General features: G+C 42.9%; 1 protein-coding gene across 6 annotated transcripts in view; it reads right to left on the bottom strand.

Annotated features, from left to right (window-relative positions):
• The window catches only part of NXPE3 (neurexophilin and PC-esterase domain family member 3), a 41,231-nt gene extending 24,458 nt beyond the window's left edge, over positions 1-16,773 (bottom strand). The window contains exons 1-4 of one of the 6 annotated variants that reach the window (XM_032299230.1): positions 16,674-16,773; positions 13,684-13,864; positions 13,210-13,326; positions 10,657-10,944 (exon numbers count right to left, since the gene is read on the bottom strand). In XM_032299230.1, coding sequence (XP_032155121.1) covers positions 10,657-10,749 — 93 coding nt within the window. In that variant the 5' untranslated portion in view covers positions 10,750-10,944; positions 13,210-13,326; positions 13,684-13,864; positions 16,674-16,773. Of the gene's footprint in view, positions 1-10,656; positions 10,988-13,209; positions 13,331-13,683; positions 16,351-16,673 lie in introns of those variants that run through there. The other 5 variants (XM_032299229.1, XM_032299227.1, XM_032299225.1 and 2 more) reach the window with 5 other exon arrangements.
• Between the last annotated feature and the right edge of the window lie 4,430 nt (positions 16,774-21,203).

Genomic DNA, 21,203 nt, shown 5'->3' on the forward strand with positions numbered 1-21,203 from the left:
AAAATTCTCTTTATTACCTTACTGATTACCTTTCAGGAAATGCTCCAGCCACCCTCTTCTGTTTAGTTGTTGCAAATCTGTGACACACCGTTAAGGACCAAATCATGCACCATGTGCTCACAGCATACCTCCTCTTCCTAATTCCTTGCTCACTCTCACTCTTGTTCCCTGGGTAGCCACACCACTTCTCCAAGGCCAACTGACTGACACATTCAACCCAATCCAGAAATCACCAAACATTGGGTGGTAATTCCCCTGCATTTTACTTGCAAATGAAAAACATGTGAAAATGTCAATTTGCTTAATTTTCCTAAAGATAGGGGCAACTTCACGCCTGCCATCTTTTTAGGTTTAGGGCGAAGAGGAAACAGCAAACAGATGGCTCACTCCTCAAGCCGTCATAACCGATGGGCTGGAGTGAACATGGTGACTGCCTGTCCCACATCCATTTCACTCCTGGCCTACTGAACCACAGCAATGCTGTTTGCTGACCTGTCAGCTCAAGGGTGGGCCTCCAGGTAAATGGCTGGTTCAGAATGGGCATGTGACCCAATTCTGGACTATGAGAATCAGAAGAGGTTGCTGGAGGCTTATGCTTGCATGCAGCCAAATCCAGGGACGACTAATCCCCCTGGTAACAGCTATTTGAATTTCACTTGCAAATGAAAAAACACAATATCTTTTTTTTTTTTTTTTTTTTTTTTAGATGGAGTCTTGCCCTGTCACCCAGGCTAGAGTGCAGTGATACAATCACTGCAACCTTCTCCTCTCAGGTTCAAGCAATTCTCCTGCCTCAGGCTCCCGAGTAGCTGGAATTACAAGTGTGTGTCACCACATCCAGCTAATTTTTTGCATTTTTAGTAGATGGGGTTTCGCCACATTGGCCAGGCTGGTCTCGAACTCCTGACCTCAGGTGATCTGCCCGCCTCGGCCTTTCAAAGTGCTGGGATTACAGGCATGAGCCACGGCCCCTGGCCTGACACAAGTAGTATCTTGAGATGGTTTGAAGAGAACAACTGTTCCTTCAGGTGGACATTACAAGAAGACAACCACCAGCCGGGCGCGGTGGCTCAAGCCTGTAATCCCAGCACTTTGGGAGGCCAAGGCGGGTGGATCATGAGGTCAAGAGATCGAGACCATCCTTGTCAACATAGTGAAACCCCGTCTCTACTAAAAATACAAAACATTAGCTGGGCATGGTGGCGCGTGCCTGTAATCCCAGCTACTCAGGAGGCTGAGGCAGGAGAATTGCCTGAACCCAGGAGGCGGAGGTTGCGGTGAGCTGAGATCGCGCCATTGCACTCCAGCCTGGGTAGCAAGAGTGAAACTCCGTCTCAAAAAAAAAAAAAAAAAAAGAAAGAAACGAAAATAACCACCCTATTGCTCTGGCAGCCATCCTACAATCAACCATGAAGGAGGATGCCATAGATAAAAGGTAACACAAAAGAAGGCAGAGTTAAGAGGCTTACAGACAAACAAAGGCTGGTTCCCAAAAGAATTATGCCCAACCTATCTACTGACTTCTATTCAAATGAATAATATATACTATCATTAGCTTGAATCGGGTGTCTTTTACTTGAAGCCCAAAGCCCTAATACACAGGTGTTATAATACATATTTAAAATATCAATGAATAAGGCAAAAGAAAAAAAATACAGGCCTTGCTCAATGAGAGCTCATCCGAGAAGTAAAAGACTGCAATTCTCCCTCCAATCTTTTGCTAGATATTGTTACAAATACCTCTTTCTCATATTATGGGTTTGTTTGTTTTTTTAAGATGGAGTCTCACTTTGTCGCCCAGGCTAAAGTGCAATCTCAGCTCAGTGCAACTTCCACCACCTGGGTTCAAGTGATTCTCATGTCTCAGTCTCCTGAGTAGCTGGGATTACAGGCACCCACTACTACACCCAGCTAATTTTTGTACTTTTAATAGAGACGGGTTTCATCATGTTGGCCAGGCTGGTCTCAAACTACTGACCTCAGGTAATCTGCCCACTTGGGCCTCCCAATGTGCTGGGAATCCAGGCATGAGCCATTGTGCCCGACTAATGTAATATATTTAATTAAAATTGAGTCTGCTTTTTAGAAAATGATCATATACTCCAATCATAAAAAGAGTATAGTGAGGATCAGCAGCATAGTATAGAAAGGAATTAGGGAGTGAGAGACTGCCAAATTTCAGAGTCTTTTCCCCATTTACTCCAAGCTTCTTTATCCATGATCATCATAGTAATAAATGGCTTAAAATTCATGACAATAGTATCATGCTGGACAAGATGACGTCTTTAGACAGGTGAAAATGCTTACAGCTCACTCCACTAAAAGAATCATCTGATTTTCAATATCAGAACTGTTTATTCAATATTGATACCTCCCTTCTACATTCAGTAGAGAAGAGTTACTTTGTTCAGATAATTAGAGCGTTTAACTGGCATTAAGTACAGAAGTTTCCAAGAACTAAAGTAGAAAAAAAGGGGAATTTTCTAACATTCCTTCCTGACTGTTTTTTGTCTGTTGGGTATTTTTTGAGACGGAGTCTTGCTCTGGCACCAGACTGGAATGCAATGGTGCAATCTCGACTCACTACAACCTCTGCCTCACAGGTTCAATCGATTCTTCTGCCTCAGCCTCCCGAATAGCTGGAACTACAGGAGCATGCCACCACGCCTGGCTAATTTATATATATATATATATATATTTTAGTGGGACGGGATTTCACCATGTTGGTCAGGATAGTCTCGATCTCCTGACCTCATGATCTGCCCACCTCAGCCTCCCAAAGTGCTGGGATTACAGGCGTGAGCTACCACACCCGGCCCCTGACTGTTATTACATTACTGTTGTGGGACTGTAGACTACCCTCTCTCTCCCTTTACCTTCCTCCTCCTCTACCCAAGACCCACACATCTTTTTTTCTCTATTATAATACTCAATCTGTTGAATATGAGAAAATTAGCATACACACTCACAAAACCAATGCAGGTGAGTGCCATGCACACCTAAGGTCTTGAAATTTATTGTCCCACTGCCATCCTACTCCATCTAGAAATCCATTATTTCAAACTCCAACTAGAAAACCATTATTTCAAACCCCTGTACACAAACCTCCTGGGTTCCACCCTCCTTCTACCTTCCATCTCCTTTACAGCCAGAAAATCCCCGAATGTCCTACTCTCTGGCAGCAAAGGTATCTGCATTGCCAACCATCATAACAGCTTTCTTTCCCTTTTAGGTCAGAGGAAGGAACATGGCTCCTCCTATATACTTAATAAAATAACAAGAATACTCACAATATACTCATGTTCCTTGTCCTATAGAAGGTTATATGCTCCATCTGTGCTGTAGATCTCATCCTCTCCTCCTCTTCAGCTTCTCTATATCCTCTTTCTCCTCAAATTCAAGTCCCTCAAACTTCCACTTTCAGCCAAGATAGAGAAACAGTAATGCGATTTAGCCTCCCACATGAAACAACTCAAGGAAAAAAAAAGCCAAAATACATAAAACAATGGTTTTCCAGAAACTAGGCATCAGACAATAAAACACAGTGATGAGAGACAGTAAACAAATGAGGTGAGCCCTATGACTGTCCTTTGCTTAGATCTTGAGAGAGCTTCCAGGCTGCAGCACAGGGAGAGGAGCCCTGGTGGAGCATGGCAAACTACCCAAGGCAAGGAGATGAGGCTGAGAGTCTTAAAGACCATGGTGATTATAATTCACAGGAAAGCAGAACAACTGTGCAGAAAATAACTCAGGACATTACAGAGAATACTCAAGTATTCAGCAGTGTGATAATGAGCATATGTGCACAAGGAAACTATTGGAGGCTGGGTAAAGAACTACCTGAGAGAAAAAAAAAAGTGAACAATAACCTAGGTTTATACAGGAATAGTACTTCTTACCAGCCAGACTAGAAAAGCCCAGGGGGGGAAAAAAAAAAAAACCTTGTCAATTAATATGAAAAAAAAGGGGGGGGCACAAAAAAAGGAAGAAAGGAATAAAGAAGATGTGGGATAAATATAAAACAAACAGCAAAATGGTAGATGTAACCATAACGCTTTCAAAAAGTATATTAAATGTAAACAGGCTAAGCACCTCAACTAAAAGGCAAAGACTGTCTGATTGGATAAAAAACAAGATCCAATTACATGATAGCTAGACGAAACCTGCTTTACATATAAAAACACCACGGACAGCATCATATGAATGGCCAAAAGCTGGAAGCACTTCCCTTGAAAACCAGCACAAGAAAAGGATGTCACCTCTCACCACTTATATTCAACATAATATTGGAAGTTCTAGCCAGAGCAATCAGGCAAGAGAAAGAAATAAAGGGCATCCAAATAGGAAGAGAGGAAGTCAAACTATCTCTGTTTGCAGATGACATGATTCAATATCTAGAAAACTCCATAGTCTCCGCCCAAAAGCTCCTCCAGTTAATAAACAACTTCAGCAAAGTTTCAGAATACAAAAACAATGTACAAAAATCACTAGCATTCCTATACATCAACAATAGCCAAACCAAGAGCCAAATCAGAAAGGCAATCCCATTCACAATTGCCACAAAAATAATAAAATAGTCACGAATATAGCTAACAAGGGAGGTAAAAGAGCTCTAAAATGACAATTACAAAACACTACTCAATGAAATCAGAGAAGACACAAATAAATGGAAACACATTCCATGCTTATGGATAAAAAGAATCAATATCAATAAAATGGCTACACTGCCCAAAGCAATTTACAGATTCAATGCTATTCCTATCAAACTACTGAAAACATTCTTCACAAAACCAGAAAAGGTTATTTTTAAATTTATATGGAACCAAAAAGAGCCTGAATAGCCAAGGCAATCCTAAGCAAAAAAGAACAAAGCTAAAGTCATCACGTTACCTGACTTCAAATTATACTATAAGGCTACAGTAACCAAAACAGCATGGTACTGGTACAAAAACAGGCACAGAGACCAACAAAACAGAATAGAGAATCCAGAAATAAGGCCACACATCTACAACCATCTTCTGATCTTCAACAAAGCTGACAAAAACAGGCAATGAGGAAAATTATACTGGTACTGGAATAATTGGCTAGCCATATGCAAAACATTGAAACTGACTCCTTCCTTATACTATATACAAAAATCAACTCAAGGTGGATTAAAAATTTAAATGTAAAATCCAAAACTGTAAAAACACTAGAAGACAACCTAGGCAATACCATCCTGGACAAATGGGCAACGATTTCATGACAAAGACACCAAAAGCAATTGCAACAAAAGCAGAAATTGACAAGTAGGATCTAATTAAACTTAAGAGCTTGTGCACAGCAAAAGAAAATATCAACAAAGTAAACAGACAACCTGCATAATGGGAGAAAATATTTGCAAACTATGCATCTGACAAAGGTCTAATATCCAGCATCTATGAGGAGCTTAAACAAATTTACAAGAGAAAAATAACTCCATTAAAAAGTGGGCAAAGGACATGAATAGAAACTTCTCAAAAGAAGACATACATACAGCCAAAGAGCATATTTAAAAAAGGTCAATATCACTGATCATTAGAGAAATACAAATCAAAACCACAGTGAAATCTCACACCAGTCAGAATAGCTATTATTAAAAAGTCAAAAAATAACAGATGCTGGCAAGGTTGAAGAGGAAAGGGAACACATACACACAGTTGGTGGGAGTGTAAATTAGTTCAATCATTGTGGAAAGCAGTATGGCATTTCCTCAGAGACCTAAAAACAGAACTACTGCTCCACCCAGCAATCTTATTACTGGGTATATACCCAGTGGAATATAAATCATTCCACCATAAAGACGTATGTATGTGAATGTTCACTGCAGCACTATTCACAATGGCAAAGACATGGAATCAACCTAAATGCCTATCAATAACAGATTGGATAATGAAAATATATTCCATATGAAATATAAGAAAATCTTATATTACATATATAGCATGGATTACTATACAGCCATAAGAAAGAACAAGATCATGTTTTTTTGTGGGAACATGGATGGAGTTGGAGGCTATTATCCTTAGCAAACTAACACAGGAACAGAAAACCAAATACTGCATGTTCTCACTTATAACTGGGAACTAAACGATAAGAACTTATGAACACAAAGAAAGAAACAACAGGGGTTTACTTGATGGGAAAGAGTGGGGGGAGGGAGAGGAGCAGAGAGGGTACTGGACTTAATACCTGGGTTATGAAATAATATGTACACAAACCCGTGACATATGCTTCCTATGTAACAAACCTTCACATGTACCCTCAAACCTAAATTAAAATTTTTTAAAAATACAATTCAATAAATAAATAAATATAAAAACACAAATAGGTTTAAAAAATAGTAAACTGGCTGGATGTGGTGACTCAACCTGCAGTCCAAGCACTTTAGAAGGCTAAGGCAGCCAGATCACTTGAGCCCAGGAGTTCAAGACCAGCCTGGGCAACATGGCAAAACACATATCTAAAAAGAAAATACACAAAATTAGCCAAGCATGGTGGAACACGCCTGTAGTCCCAGCTACTCAGGAGGCTGAGTGGGAAGGGCTGAGTGGGAAGGACTGCTTGAGCGTGGGAGACAAAGGCTGTGGTGAGTCGTGATTGTGCCACTGCATTCCAGCCTGGGCAACAGAGCATGACCCTGTCTCAAAAATAATAAAAAATAATACCAAAAGGATGGAAAAAGATATACTTGCTAACAGCAAAGGAAGGAAAGCTAGAGTGGTTATATAATACCATATACAGTAAATTTCAGAGCAAAGAATTTTACCAAGGATGAAGAAGGCCAATTTGTGATGGTAAAGCAACTGAATTCATCAAGAGGACACAACAATTCTAAACATTAAGTACCTAAGAACAGAACTTCACAACACATGAAGTGAAAACTGACAGAAATGCCAGGTGAAATAGACAAATTCACAATTATAGTCAGAGATTTCAATATTCTCCTTTCAATAACTGATAGAGCAGAAAATAGTAAGGATATACAGAAGACGACCAACACCATGAACCATGTGGATCTAACTGACATTTATAGAATACTCCATGCAGTAAGAGCAGAATGCATTCCTTTCCAGTACACATAGACTATATATCAAAATAGAACATATTCTGTGCTATAAACAAATCTCGATAATGTTTTAAAAGAATTCAAGTCATACAAAGTATGTTCTCAGGGGAACCAAATCAGGAATCAATAACAGAAAGGTATTTGCAAAATATCCAAATATTTGAAAGTTAAACAACGCTTCTAAATATGGGGCTGGATGCAGTGGCTCACACCTGTAATTGCAGCACTTTGGGAGGCTTAGGCAGGAGGATCGTTTGAGTCTAGAAGTTTGAGACAAGCCTGGAAAACAGAGTGAGACCCCATCTCTGCAAAAACATAAAAAATTAGCTGGGTATGGTGTCAGACACCTGTAGTCCCAGTTACTTGGGAGGGTGAGGTGGGAAGATTACTTGAGCCCAAGGGTTGTAGCTGCAGTGAGCCAGGAGCATGCCACTGCACTCCAGCCTGGGTGACAGAGTGAAACTCGTCTCAAAAAAAAAAAAAAACTTAAATAACACATGGGTTAAAGAAAAGAAAAAGGAAAATTAGAATGTAGTTCAGCTGAATGAAAATGAAAATGAAAACAAATCATATCTAAATGTGTGGTATACACTAGAGCAGTATATAGAAATAAATTTTTTTATTATTTTTTTAAAGACAGGGTCTCACTCTGTTGCCCAAGCTGAAGTGCAGTGACATGATCATAGCTAACCATAATCTTAAACTCCTGGGCTCAAGGGATTATCCTGTGTCAGCTTCCCAAGTAGCTAGGATTACAGGCACACACCATTACACCCAGCCAATTTTTTAAAATTTTTTGTAGAGATGGGGGTCTCACTATGTTGCCCAGGGTGGTCTCAAACTTCTGGCCTCAAGTGATCCTCCCACCTCACTCTCCCAAAGTGCTGGGATTACAGGCATAAGCTACCATACCCAGTCTTGTAAAAGAAAATTTATAGCATTAAACATTTAATTAGAAAAGAAAGATCTCAAAACAACGACTAAAGCTACCACATTAAGAAACTAGAAAGAGACAATTAAATCCAAAGGAAACAGAAGAAGGGAAACAGTAAAGATCAAAATGGAAACTGACCCAACAGAAAACAGAAAAATAATGAAACCAAAAGCTGGTTCTTCAAAAAGATCAATAAAACACAAACCTCTGGTCAGACTGATCAGGAGTAATAAGATAAAACACAATTCTACAGATATTAAGAGGATAAAAGGGGTTTTGGAGATCTATTTCAAGACAATGTAAATAAGACTTAATGCTACTGAGCTGGGCATGGTGGCTCACGCCTATATTCTCAGCACTTTGGAAGGCCAAGGCGAGTGGATCACCTGAGGTCAGGAGTTCAAGACCAGCCTGGCCAATGTGGCAAAACCCTGTCTCTATTAAAAATACAAAAATTAGCTGGGCGTGGTGGCACATGCCTATAATCCCAGCTACTTGGAAGGCTGAGGCATGAGAATCACTTGAACCCAGGAGGCAGAGGTGGCAGTGAGCCAAGATCATGCCACTGTACTCCAGCCTGGGCAACAGAGCGAGACTATGTCTTAAAAAAAAAAAAAAAAAAGACAAATACCATATGATTCCACTTATATGAGGTACTTAGAGTTGTCGAGTTCATAGAGACAGAAAGAAGAGTGTATGCCAAGGAGCAGGGGGTACGGAGGAATGGGTAATCATTGTTTTTTGTTGTCATTGGGTTTTTGGTTTTTTTTGTTTTTGTTTTTGTTTTGAGACAGTCTCTCTCCGTCACCCAAGCTGGAGTGTAGTGGTTCAATCTCGGCTCACAGCAACCTCTGCCTCCCAGGTCCAAGCAATTCTCATGCTTCAGCTTCCCGAACAGCTGGGATTACAGGCGTGCACCACCAGGCTCAGCTAATTTTTGTATTTTTAGTAGAGATAGGCTTTCACCACATTGACCAGGTTGGTCTCGAACTCCTGACCTAAAGTGTTCCTCCTGCCTCAGCCTCCCAAAGTGCTGGTATCACAGGCATGAGCCACTGCGCCTGGCCTAGGTAATCACTGTTTAATGGGTAAAGAGTTGCAGTTTGGGAAGATGAAAAAGTTCTAGACATAGATGGTGCTGGTGGTTGCACAACAATATGAATGTACTTAATGCTACTCAATTGTACACTTAAAAGTGGTTAAAATGACAAATTCTATGTTATATATATTTACCACAAAAAAAATTCTTTTAAAAAGAGGAGTTTCTAAAATACCTAGACACATCATCCACAGCTACCAGGTAAAAGGAACTACTGGTGTAGAATTGGTAGTATCTTATATAGTAAAACATGCAAGAACAGTTTAAGCAAAGAAAAACAGGAAGTAATACCTACCTTTTATGCCTTAAGCTATTTCCAATAGGAAATATTTAACAGAATTACTTCACATTCTCCAAAGTACCTAACAAGTTTTACTCATTGCACACATAAAAAGATCTGTAGGACCTTAGTGTGCCCATTTCATAGTGAGATCAGGTGTTCTCCTAAAAACCACAAAGTTGGTTCCAGCAGGAGAAATGTTTTTAAAAGCCTAAAGCCTATGGCTTAGCTTTTAGAGAATCTTATGCTACCTCTAATAAGAAAAGAAATGCCATAATTAAGTTGGTTATGTAATCTGAGAAGTACCACAAGCCAACAAAACAAAAGGAAAGCATCCTTTTATCCAGAACTCCTCCATAAGTTTTGGTTATATGAGTTCATGTTGGGGCTGGGGGCAAGGAAGAAGGAACACTACTAAGACCCTTCTCAGTGCCAGGCCCTTGTGAGGGATTCAGTAAGACATGGTCCCCATCCCTGAGTGCCATCTAGTAATCTTCAAAACAGATCCATCTACTCCCTCCCTTGAAATACTCCTTCAGCTTTTTTCCATGTGCCGACTAAAAGGTCCCCTCCTTGAAGAGGCTTTTCCTTCATCATTCTAAAGCTATCCTAGAATAGCTCCCTTTCCTTATTGCACTTTTCACAATCTCCAATTATCATTACTATTTTTTTTTTAAGACAGAAACTCACTCTGTCACCCAGGCTGGAGTGCAATGGCGCAATCTAGGCTCAACACAACCTCTGCCTCCTGGGTTTAAGCAATTCTCTTGCTTAAACAAGAGAATTGTTTAAGCCTCCTGAGTAGCTGGGACTACAAACATGCGCCACCATGCCCAACTAATTTTTGTATTTTTAGTAGAGACGGGTTTTCACCATGTTGGCCAGGATGGTCTTGATCTCTTGACCTCATGATCCACCCACCTCAGCCTCCCAAAGTGCTGGGATTACAGGCATGAGCCACCGCACCCAGCCATCATTATGATTATTATGTGATTATTACTTATTATTTTCTTCCATGCACACTTACAGTGTGAGTTCTAGAATCAAAGGCCCGTAAGCGAAGAAATGTCTTCAGTGTACCCTCAGTGACTAGCCCAGTATATAACCATTGTGGGCACTAAAATACTTATTGAATAAATGAAAACAAGAACTGTAACTAGGATAAGCTTCCGATAACCAATATTTTCCCAGGCTGGTTAGGCCCAAATCCCCAGACAGGGCTGGCTTAGTTATGAGGGATTATACTGGGTACTCACCTCTACCTGAGTAACATTGACGACCAGCACCACCACCATCAACACTGCAAGCAGACAGCAGAAAAGCCGTAGTTTGAAGAAATTGGTCCACATTGTCTGGCTGTATCTTGATCACCCATGGCCGACACCAGGCTACCTTCACTCTTTAAAATTCCATGTTTTTGTTTTTCTGAGCTGCAGATGAGCTTTCAGTTTCATTTGCTTCTATTCTGCTAGTACCCTTAAGAGTTCTTATGTAGTGGAGAGACTGCAGTTGATTCAAGCAGCACATTTTTCTTCAAAGAACTCCTTCAAAGAGAGGAGATGAGAGAACATCACCAACTGCAATGGCCTAGAGTGGGGTGAGAGGAAAAACATTACATTTCCTCTTCCTTAACCTTATCTAAGGCCCAAAGTCACAAAGAGAAAGCAAAGAGCCAGAGCACAGTAATGTCTTCTCATTTCCAGACAATCTCCTCAAGGTCTCCTTTCCCAGTGCAGGCTTCTGCGTAAATACAATAAAATTTTCCCTATTGCCTATTTAGGTTTTAACTGTTAAGAATCAAGGAAGTATGTCTTCAAATTCAGAAATTGTGAAATAAAAGTAACTGTTAAATTTCTACAGAGATCTCAGTAAATAAAATCACTTCCCTTCCCCTTTAAAGTTATATAACAATGCTATATTAATTACATTTAAAGAATATGAAGAGGAAACTGTGTTTTCATGAAGAGCTCTGGGATACAGTGCAAAGCATCCTGACATTCTCTGGAAAACAAGGAGTGCCACTCCTAAGTACGGTAGGAGATAGGACACACTCTTTGGGTTTCCAGCTCTCTCCCACCACTTATGTGGTCCTGATGCTCCCTCAGCTAAGTAATAAGGCACAGGAGGACACATATCTGCCTGGAAGATTGAGGGTAGAAAAATCAACCTTGAAAAATGGGTAACAGGATCCCAAAATCCTTCACCATATCTGCTAGAAGCAGAGGACTTGAGAGTCAGCCATGCCTAAGTGTTCTCTCATGCAACAACTTCAAATGCTCTTTCCACTTGCTATTTTGAGATAAGTAAACAGAAAATGTCCTAGTATTCTGTCCCCAGAGAGGCTGTCCATGGAGGGAAGGACATAGAAATAAAGGCAGACAGGGTACAAAATCATGGTACAGAGTATCTCAGAATAGCTCAGCTGTGTCAACGCTTTGCTCCACTTTGTGTTGGACCTGGCAAGCCCCCATTCTCTCGCTCCTCTGCCTCACCTGTCTGAACCATTTCCAACCCCAATGAAAATCAGCTTTACAAAGGAGACAAGGGTGAGCCATTCCAGCAAGCTTTCCATCCTCAGAGTTCCCACAGCACTTATTTTCACTTCTCAGCTGATCTCTATTTGTATTTTTTTCTGCCTCACCCTCCATTTGTATTTCTTATCTCTCAAACTAGACTATACCAATTATGACTATATTTTTTTAAAACCATATTTCAGAGAAAAAGCAACTTAGTGAAACGTATCATACTTTTCTGATTTGTTCAAGGTACTTACTTCTTTACATATGCAACAAAAAATTATGGAGGCCTACTCTGTACCACACACTGTACTAAGTGCCAGAAATTCCCCTTGAAAAGTTTACACTCATATTAGACAAGATGTCAGTCCCTTCTTAAGGAAAAATAAATCCACCAGTCCTGGCCACCTCCACAGGGATGCCGGGAACTGCGAAAGACTGTGCTTCTCCATTCTCTGGCCCCCTAACACCTCCCCTCTCCAATATCCAGGCACTCATCCACCTCATACTGCCTATAAATTCTGGGAAGAAACTGGCTGTAAAACAGAAGATAACTCTGTCATCAGGGACCCAGTTGTTTTGCTATCGAAATCCTTCTCAAAAAGTTGTCTAAAAAAAAAAAAAAACAAGTTTTCCCTGACGGCCAGAGAGGGAAAAGACCAACAGGAATTCAGTTGCACCATAGGCAGGTGTGGTCATGTGTTGTGGGGACACTAGCCATTTAAAGGACATTAGTGTGGTTCAGCCAGGCAGCAGCAACACAACACTGTCAGTGATGCAGAAGGAAGGCAAGGGCAGGAGACTCTAAAGTGAAAGAACCACAGGGCTATAGGCAGCAACGCAAGAAGCCCCTCCCAGCTATCGACCTCTACTGACAATAATTTAGGAGGACCGTGACAGGAAAAGACCTGACTTTCTGCTACAAGCAAGTAGAACACTGACATTTGAGAGACCCATCTGTACACCTAAGTAGATGTTATGTGAGGCACACTAGACAGACCTCTCTTTGAAAAGATGTACACTAAAATTTTAAGACTTGTCACCTCTGGGCAGTTTTTGTTTTCTCCTTTATCTGTATGTCCCAATTTTTCACCGGGAAATAAAAATCAAAAACACAAAGAATAAAGCTGGGCCAGGCATGGTAGCAAATGTCAGTAATCCCACCACTTTGGGAGGCCACGGCAGGAGGATTGCTTGAGACCAGGAGTTCAAGACTAGCCTAGGCAAGATAGTGAGACCCCCAACTCTACAAAAAAAAAAAAAAATTAATTAGCTGGGCATGGTGGTACTTACCTTAGTCCCAGCTACTCAGAAGGCTGAGGTAGGAGAATTGTTTGAGCCTAGGAGGTCGAGGCTACAGTGAACCATGATCACACCAATGTACTCCAGCCTGGGTAACAGAGCGAGACTCTGTCTCAAATAAAATAAAATAAAGAATAAAACCAATTTCTAAAAGTAAAAATTAAAGATAAGATATAGGAGAAACAAAGCATTAAATCATAGGTGAAATCGATTCAACTTAAACTGAAAGATTTTTTAAGTGAAAGAAGAAACCTATGTTACAGCATGAGGTAATTGTAGTTTAAAAAAAAAACCTATAACAGGTTTCTGGTATTGTCCTATAAATATAAACCTACGCATTATAACAAGAAAGCTATTTGTAAGGAGCCTTAAAATCAAGTAAGAACAACAGTGTTGGCAGGGAATGATTCCAAAGTTTCTCAGATTAACCAATGAAGTAAAAATATATAATTCAATGTAATTTACCTTTTTTGGAAATTTTCCAAGAAGAGATGCTTCCTGGAACTAGAAATCAGAAGTTATGTCTAACCTTCCTTCCAGCAGGAAATTCTGAACTCAGGCAATTTTGACCAGCAGTCCTTATTTTCTTCATGCCACATCTGAAACACACATAAATGTTTTTTTCATTTTTATATCATTCTTCTTGCTGCAACAGAAATATGCACATGATACAATGGTTAAAGATACTGAAAATGAAGTTTAAAAAAACATAGTAGAAATTAAGAGTAAAATTTTACAGGCAGAGTTATATATGATACAGTGGAAGGAGTGGGGATAGGAATGTTTCCTTTTCCTTACTAATAAGAAATAGTAACTGTCTATTTAAATACATTAACTTCAAACTGGCAAATCACTCTCAGACCTTGGCTGCAGGTCAAAACTTTATAAATAGCAATATAAGTGAAAAAAAATAGAAACCAAAGATAAAAGCTCCAAATGTTTTTTTCTTAAAAACTAATTATGTAGCTCAATGATTCAATGATCTTGTTTTCCTCTACAGAAAAAAAATAAGTATCTGTACAGATAAAAGTTATAATTCAAGGAATCTAAACTTGAGTGATCATGTTTTCAAATGTCAGAACACCACTTATTCATGTTTTATTTTTATTAATATGTGCAAAGGACAAGCAAAAAGTTAAATGCATGCTCTGACTTACATGTGGAACCCAGTATTTGCTGGAAGTGTTCTGCCAAATTTTTATTAAGCCTACTTCCATATCCAAGACTCACAGTGGCCAATCTAACTTCATTATGGCCTGTGACAATAATCCCAGATTGCCATTAGGGTTCTACCCCATCTCACAAGAGAATTACAAAGTAGTTGCTCACATCATTTAGATTTACAATTGTCAGTAACACAAAGGAAATTCCTGAATTCAATACTAAACAATGAAAATTAGACAGCAACCCTATATCCCCTGGGGAGCTAATGTTCTCAGGCAACCATTCCACAAAGACATTATATTAGACACAACTGCATGGGAACTGTCCAGTTCTGAGGCAGTCTCTATCCTAAATAGTTTGACCTGTTAGCCACATAAATGTAATTGTACTAGTCAGAGCAACTTTAGTTCAGAATACATAGTTTAGAAGAATAGTAAGAGACAAAAGCACAGATTTACATAAAAAGTATCTACACTTAAATGCTTATATTTCAAGCTTTGCAAAGAGTAGCTGTATTTCATAGGATGCAGAGTGAGACCTTGAAACAGGGCAGGATCTACAGAATGAAGAACTGGAGACCCATCCAGGACCACCACAATGATGGGTTAACCAAATGGGGTCAATCCTTGAAAAAAGATGAACCAGGGACAGTAGTCTACAAGACTTGTTTCCACAGATGCCACTTCTCCTTCATGTCCTCCAACCCCACATGCCCAAAGTGCTGACTCACCTGGACCTTCCCTTGCCCTTCTTCCAAAGCAGGGCCCCATGTATTCATGGAGGTTACATGGCAGGTGGAGAAGTAATAAAATCAGTTATGTAAGTTACACCATACTAAGTGCTAGTTTTTAAATATTGAACACATTGAGAGGTTGTGGTATTCAACCCTGCATGAACATTAATAATCATCGTGGAAGCTTATTGATATTTTTAAAAAATATCAATAACTGCGCCCCACTCAACCAATTAAACCAGAATCTGTGGGAATAGGCCCAAGAAGCAGCTTTTTTTTTTAAGGTCCCTAGATGATTACAACACACAGCCAGGCAGGAGAGCCACTAGTATAGAATGACCAGGGGGTGTTATTTGTTTCAGTTGGTAAAAGGATGACCTTTTCAAAATGATGTTTGAATTATCCAGTCAGGACAACCCAATTCCGGGGCAATAGGGACAGCCGAGCCCAGTTCTGTGATTTACCCCTTCGTTTCCTTTCTCAGTAACAAATAACAAATAACAACACTCTATCAGCCCCAAAGAGATTGTGAGGGTAACAGACATGGGAAAAAAAATACTGAGAAAGTCAAAGAAAAGCAGAACCTTTGCTGTGAATAGAATCTCTGGTCAGAAGCCAAAAAAAAGAAAGAAAAGAAAAGAAAAGCAGAACCTAAACACTACGAAGAAATTGTATGCTGCTGCCTCCACTCAGACAATTATCGGGGTCTGGGAGTCCTGCCAGTTTCAAATATATCCTAATGTTCCAAATGATAATTAACCACAGTGAGGAGGGAGGAGCCCCACCAGAGCAGTGTGATTCTTTCCCTTTAGGATATGTGGCCACAATCGCCCTTTAACGTAGATAATGGAAAGCAAGGAAAATTTACAATTTTACATAAATGTTGCATAAATCCTGCCTCGGAACCCTTATCACCACCCTAGTTGGCCTTACATCAGGCAGAAATGGGCAACAGGCCAGGGTCTCCACATCACACTTTGTAAAGTTACACTCCTTTCTCCCCATACGACCTGAATCTGATGTCCCCAAACGGCAGCTCAGTAAGGCCAGAGCAGTCCACCGTGTGACAGCAGCGCCAGCCAAGAGGCAGCTGGTGCCCAGAGCAGCGATGAGCCGAGAGACGTGAGACGGGCAGCGAGGCGTCGCCAGGTGCTCTGCGCCGGGTGAGTGGCGGTGCCCGGGGGACGCGAGCCTTTCGCGGCGGCGCGGAGGTCCGGACTCCACCGAGCCCAGGAAACTGAGGATGGAGATGCCGGCTCCCAGCCCCGCCCCGCCCCGCCGGTACCCGCCTCGCCTTCAGCTTCCCAGCTGCGACGCTGTGGCAAACCAGGGCTCCAGGGCTGCCGACGCCTTCCAGCCGGGCCTCCCCTCCCTGGCCCCTGCGCCCCCGGCCACGACCCCGGAGCTGCACCCTCCACACGGGGCTGGGGACGCGGGAACTAATGCGCGCGGAGGAGGGCTTCGCAGCCAAGGGGCGCGCTAGAGAGGGCGCGCAATGGGTCGCTCCGCCCGCAGCGGCCCCTCCCGGCGCCCGCACGCACCCGCGTGCCGCACTCACCTCCGGGACCCGCCCCACCCCTTCGCTCTCCGGCGGCTAAGGATCCTGACGCCCGGGTCGGTCGCCGCCGCGCCAGGCCGCGAGCCCCCCACCGCTTCCTCACCCGGCGACGTCTTCCTCCCTCCGACCCCCGGCTACGATTGGTGGAGCTCCGGCGGGGGCGGGCCGAGGGCGTTGACGGACAGCAGCGCGCGCCCGGCGGAGCCCGCAGGCCTGGAAGCGGAGGCGGCGCCCTGGCGCTCCTCGCCGCCGAGCTCCGCGCGCGACGCGACACTGCAGCTGTCGCCCCGTGGCCCGAGGTCTCGCCCCTCTCGCGACCCACCTCGTCGTGGCCTTCGGACATCAGGGTTCTCCTGGGAGCATCCACCTACGTCCAGGGTTGAAGCGTGTCGGCGGCAGTGCCCGCACCGCAGCGGACTCCAGCGGGGCAGCCTTTCCGGGCAGTGCAGGAATGCGCTGTGCCCTGGACGGAGAAGCGCGCTCTGCAGAGTGTGAGCGCGGACCGAGCGGATCCTTGAATCTTCCCCTGCCTTGAAATTAGTCCACAGCTTCTATTCGCCAGCGAAACCGCCTGTTCTTTACCCTCACTGTGCATGATGTGGGTCGCTTTCCTCACCCCACCATCCCCAGTTCTCGGTTATTCTATTTTGGACATTTTTCTAACTGGTAAAACGTCGGTAGCAGTTATGTGAAATTCAGGAACTGAAAGAAGTCCTTAGAAGACAACACTTAAGAAACCCGAAGGGATGTGGGCTGCACTGTGTTTCTCAGGGCTGGGAGCACACTGGGGTTAACACAGGCCCCAAAGGCAGGCCTGCCCCCGTACTATTATCCAAGGTTTAAGAAATAATTACCATACATGATAACTAAGTATTTTTCTGTTTCTTGACCATAATGGACTCTGCGTGCTCATTCAGATGTGTTTCATGGCAGGCCTGCATCGTGGGCAACCTGATCCGCGAATGGGATAAAGGGAAGTTCTGCCACAGGGTGAAAGATCTCTTCTCTCGTAACAATCTGATGCTCCTTCTTCCTCGAGGAAATACCGCACACTGGGGCCTTTTGAGGACATAAAGGTAGCTTCCTTCCACTATCAAAGACGGGCCCCATATAGTAGATCTCCCAGAAGGATCCCCACCTCATGTGCAGTTTGGCTGTCTCACAAGTGGTAAAATACTTAGGACAAGATGACTTCTAGGTCATGGTTTTGGACCTCATTGACCCCATTCTCCCCCAAGCACTTATAACCCTCAGGCATTTGAGTGATCTTGCCTATATTTACCCATATTTTGTAGTCATAACTACAAATAAGAGCAGTCCCGATCAGAGAACCCCAACCATCACTACCGGTTTCTTAAAAGATTCCTCACTGCAAAGTCCCCACACTCCCAACTCAGCACGTTCAGTGAAGAATACTGTCACGCAGAGTATGCACTTTGGATCCTAGCCTACCTGGATCTGGACCACAGCTTTGCTTCTTACTAGTAGTGCCGTCTTAGGCAAATTATTTAACTTCTCTGCACTCGTTTCCTCTACTGTAAATTAGGAGCGACACCACTGAATGTTCGTTTATGATCATCTCACAGCCTGGCATGATGGCTCAAAACCTGTAATCGCAGCGCTTTTGGAGGCCAAGGCAGATGGATCGCTTGAGTTTAGGAGATTGAGACCAGCCTGGGCAACACAGTGAGACCCCGTCTCTGCAAAAAATACAAAAATTAACCAGGGCAAGCAGGATGGCTCACACCTGTAATCCTAGCACGTTGTGAGGCCAAGGTGGGAAGATCACCTGAGGTCAGGAGTTCAAGACCAGCCTGGCCAAAATGATGAAACCCTGCCTCTGCTAAAAATACAAAAATCAGCTGGGTGTGGTGGCACACGCCTGTAATCCCAGCCATTCGAGAGGCTGAGGAAGAAAAATTGCTGGAACCCAGGAGGTGGAGGCTGCAGTGAGCTGGGATCATGCCACTGCACTCCAGCCTGGGTGAGACTCCATCTCAAAAAAAAAAAAAAAAAAAAAAAATTTACCAGGCATGGTGGTGCACGCTTGTAGTTCCAGCTACTCAGGAGGCTGAGGTGGGAAGATAGCTTTGGCCTGGCAGGTTGAGGCTGTAGTAAACTGTGATCATGCCTCTGCACTCCAGCCTGGATGACAGAGCCAGGCCCTATCTCAAAAAAAATAAAGGTTTATATGATGATATGAAACCTAAGGAACTAGTAATTTCTGTCCCATCTGCAAAAGTGATTTAGACACTAGTGTTTATTAATGCTATACTTTATTCTCTAAGCAAAACAAAGCATGGATCTTAAGAGTAGACAAATTGCTGGGCGCGGTGGCTCACGCCTGTAATCCCAGCACTTTGGGAGGCCGAGGCAGGTGGATCACGAGGTCAAGAGATCGAGACCATCCTGGTCAACATTGTGAAACCCCGTCTCTACTAAAAATGCAAAACATTAGCTGGGCATGGTGGCGCATGCCTGTAATCCCAGCTACTCATGAGGCTGAGGCAGGAGAATTGCCTGAACCCAGGAGGTGGAGGTTGCAGTGAGCCGAGATCGCGCCATTGCACTCCAGCCTGGGTAACAAGAGTGAAACTCTGTCTCAAAAAAAAAAAAAAAAAAGAGTAGACAAAAGCAAATTCATCCTGTCTCTGATGGCAGAAGCTTGGGGTACAAGCACATCAAGTATTTTTGTCTTTCTTGGCCACAGTGGACTCTGTGTTCATTCAGATGTTTTTATGGAGGCCTACATGCATACTCCTGAGCCCAAGTCAGTTCCTTGTTCAGTTCCTTTGCTTCCTCCGTTTGAACAAGCCATGGAACTTTGGGCCCCAAGGCCATCTACCCAATGAAAATTAAGTGGCCACTGTCACATTAGGTACCAACCACTCTTTTCCAAAACACCATGAACAACTGGAGGAGATTGCCAAGGGTAAGAGACTAAAAGGGAGAGAGGTAGTTGATGTCGCTAGTGTGTTGGTCCATGACCTCAAATTAATGGCCATATTTTCTTTTTAAAAGTCGTAATTGGCCAGCTGCAGTGGCTCACGCATGTAATCCCAGCACTTTGAGAGGCTGAGGCAGTTGGATCACCTGAGGTCAGGAGTTTGAGACCAGCTTGGCCAACACGGTGAAACCATCTCTATATTAAAAATACAAAATATTAGCCAGGCATGGTGGCAGGTGACTGTAATCCCAGCTACTCAGGAGGCTAAAGCAGGAGAATTGCTTGAACCTGGGAGTCAGAGGTTGCAGTGAGCCCAGATCACGCCATTGTACTGCAGACTGGGTAACAAGAGTGAGAAACTCTGTCTCAAAAAAAAAAAAAAAAAAAAAAAGTCATAATGATGGCTAATCTCACATGCATATTTTAGGGGAAAATGAGATTAATTTTTTTCCTCCACTCTTGATTTCTCCAGTTCACTGGTCCTCAAATCAAAATCCACTGATAATAAAAATAACATTAGTAGCTTTGTGTGTGTGTGTGTATGTGTGTGTGTGTGTGTGAGACAGGGTCTCTCTCTGTCGCTCAGGCTGGAGTGCAGTGGCACAATCTCAGCTAACTGCAACCTCCACCCCACAGGTTCAAGCGATTCTCCTGCCTCAGCCTCGAGAGTAGCTAGGATTACAGGTGCGCACCACCACATCCAGCTAAATTTTTAAATTTTTAGTAGAGATGGGGTTTTTACCATGTTGGCAAGGTTGGTCTCAAACTCCTAGCCTCAAGTGATCCACTCACCTTGGCCTCCAAAAGTGTTGGGATTACAGGTGTGAGCCAAGACGCCCAGCCCAATCAGTAGCTTTTTAAAAAATAGGCTGGGCATGGTAGCTCAAGCCTATAATCCCAGCTGCCGGGCTCATCCCACAAACCCTCATTGGGGGGCAGGGGGCTGCCAGCACTAATGGCCAAAGAGAGAGCGGCCCTGAACAGCTGGAGCTGCTTGCTTTTATTCAGTACAGACATAAAGCCTGGAGCCAATACAAACGGTGCGTAATTAACATTATTGTTCCCCCTTACAGGGAGCAGTCTCCAGTGGGAATGATCAAAGGTTGGTTTCCGGACAATATAAATAAGCAAACCTATTTAGATAAATTCCCCTACACTACCTTGCACCTACTCCTTGGCCTCTCCCACAGGGTAAGAGAACAGCAACCTTCAGCTTATTCTCCCCTGGAGCTTTGCAAAACCCTCTGACCTTTCAAGATTTGTGTTCTTTTCCTATAATTTTTCCCACCGCTCTGACTGATCTCCTACACCCAGCACATTGGGAGGCCAAGGCAAGAAGATTGATTGAGCCCAGGAGTTTGAGATTAGCCTGGGCAACATGGTAAGACCCTGTCTCTACAAAATATAAAAAATTAGCCAGGCATGATGGTGCGAGTCTATAGTCCCAGCTACTCAGGAGGCTGAAGTGGAAGGATCCCTTGACCTAGGAAGTGGAGACTGCAGTGAGCTGTGATTGCGCCACTGCACTGCAGCCTAGGCAACAGAGTGAGATGCTGTCTCAAAAAAAAAAAAAAAAAAAAAAA

Source organism: Sapajus apella, unplaced genomic scaffold (genome assembly GCF_009761245.1).
Source record: "Sapajus apella isolate SASKATOON/1434 unplaced genomic scaffold, GSC_monkey_1.0 scaffold40, whole genome shotgun sequence".
Classification (NCBI taxonomy): Eukaryota; Metazoa; Chordata; class Mammalia; order Primates; family Cebidae; genus Sapajus; species Sapajus apella.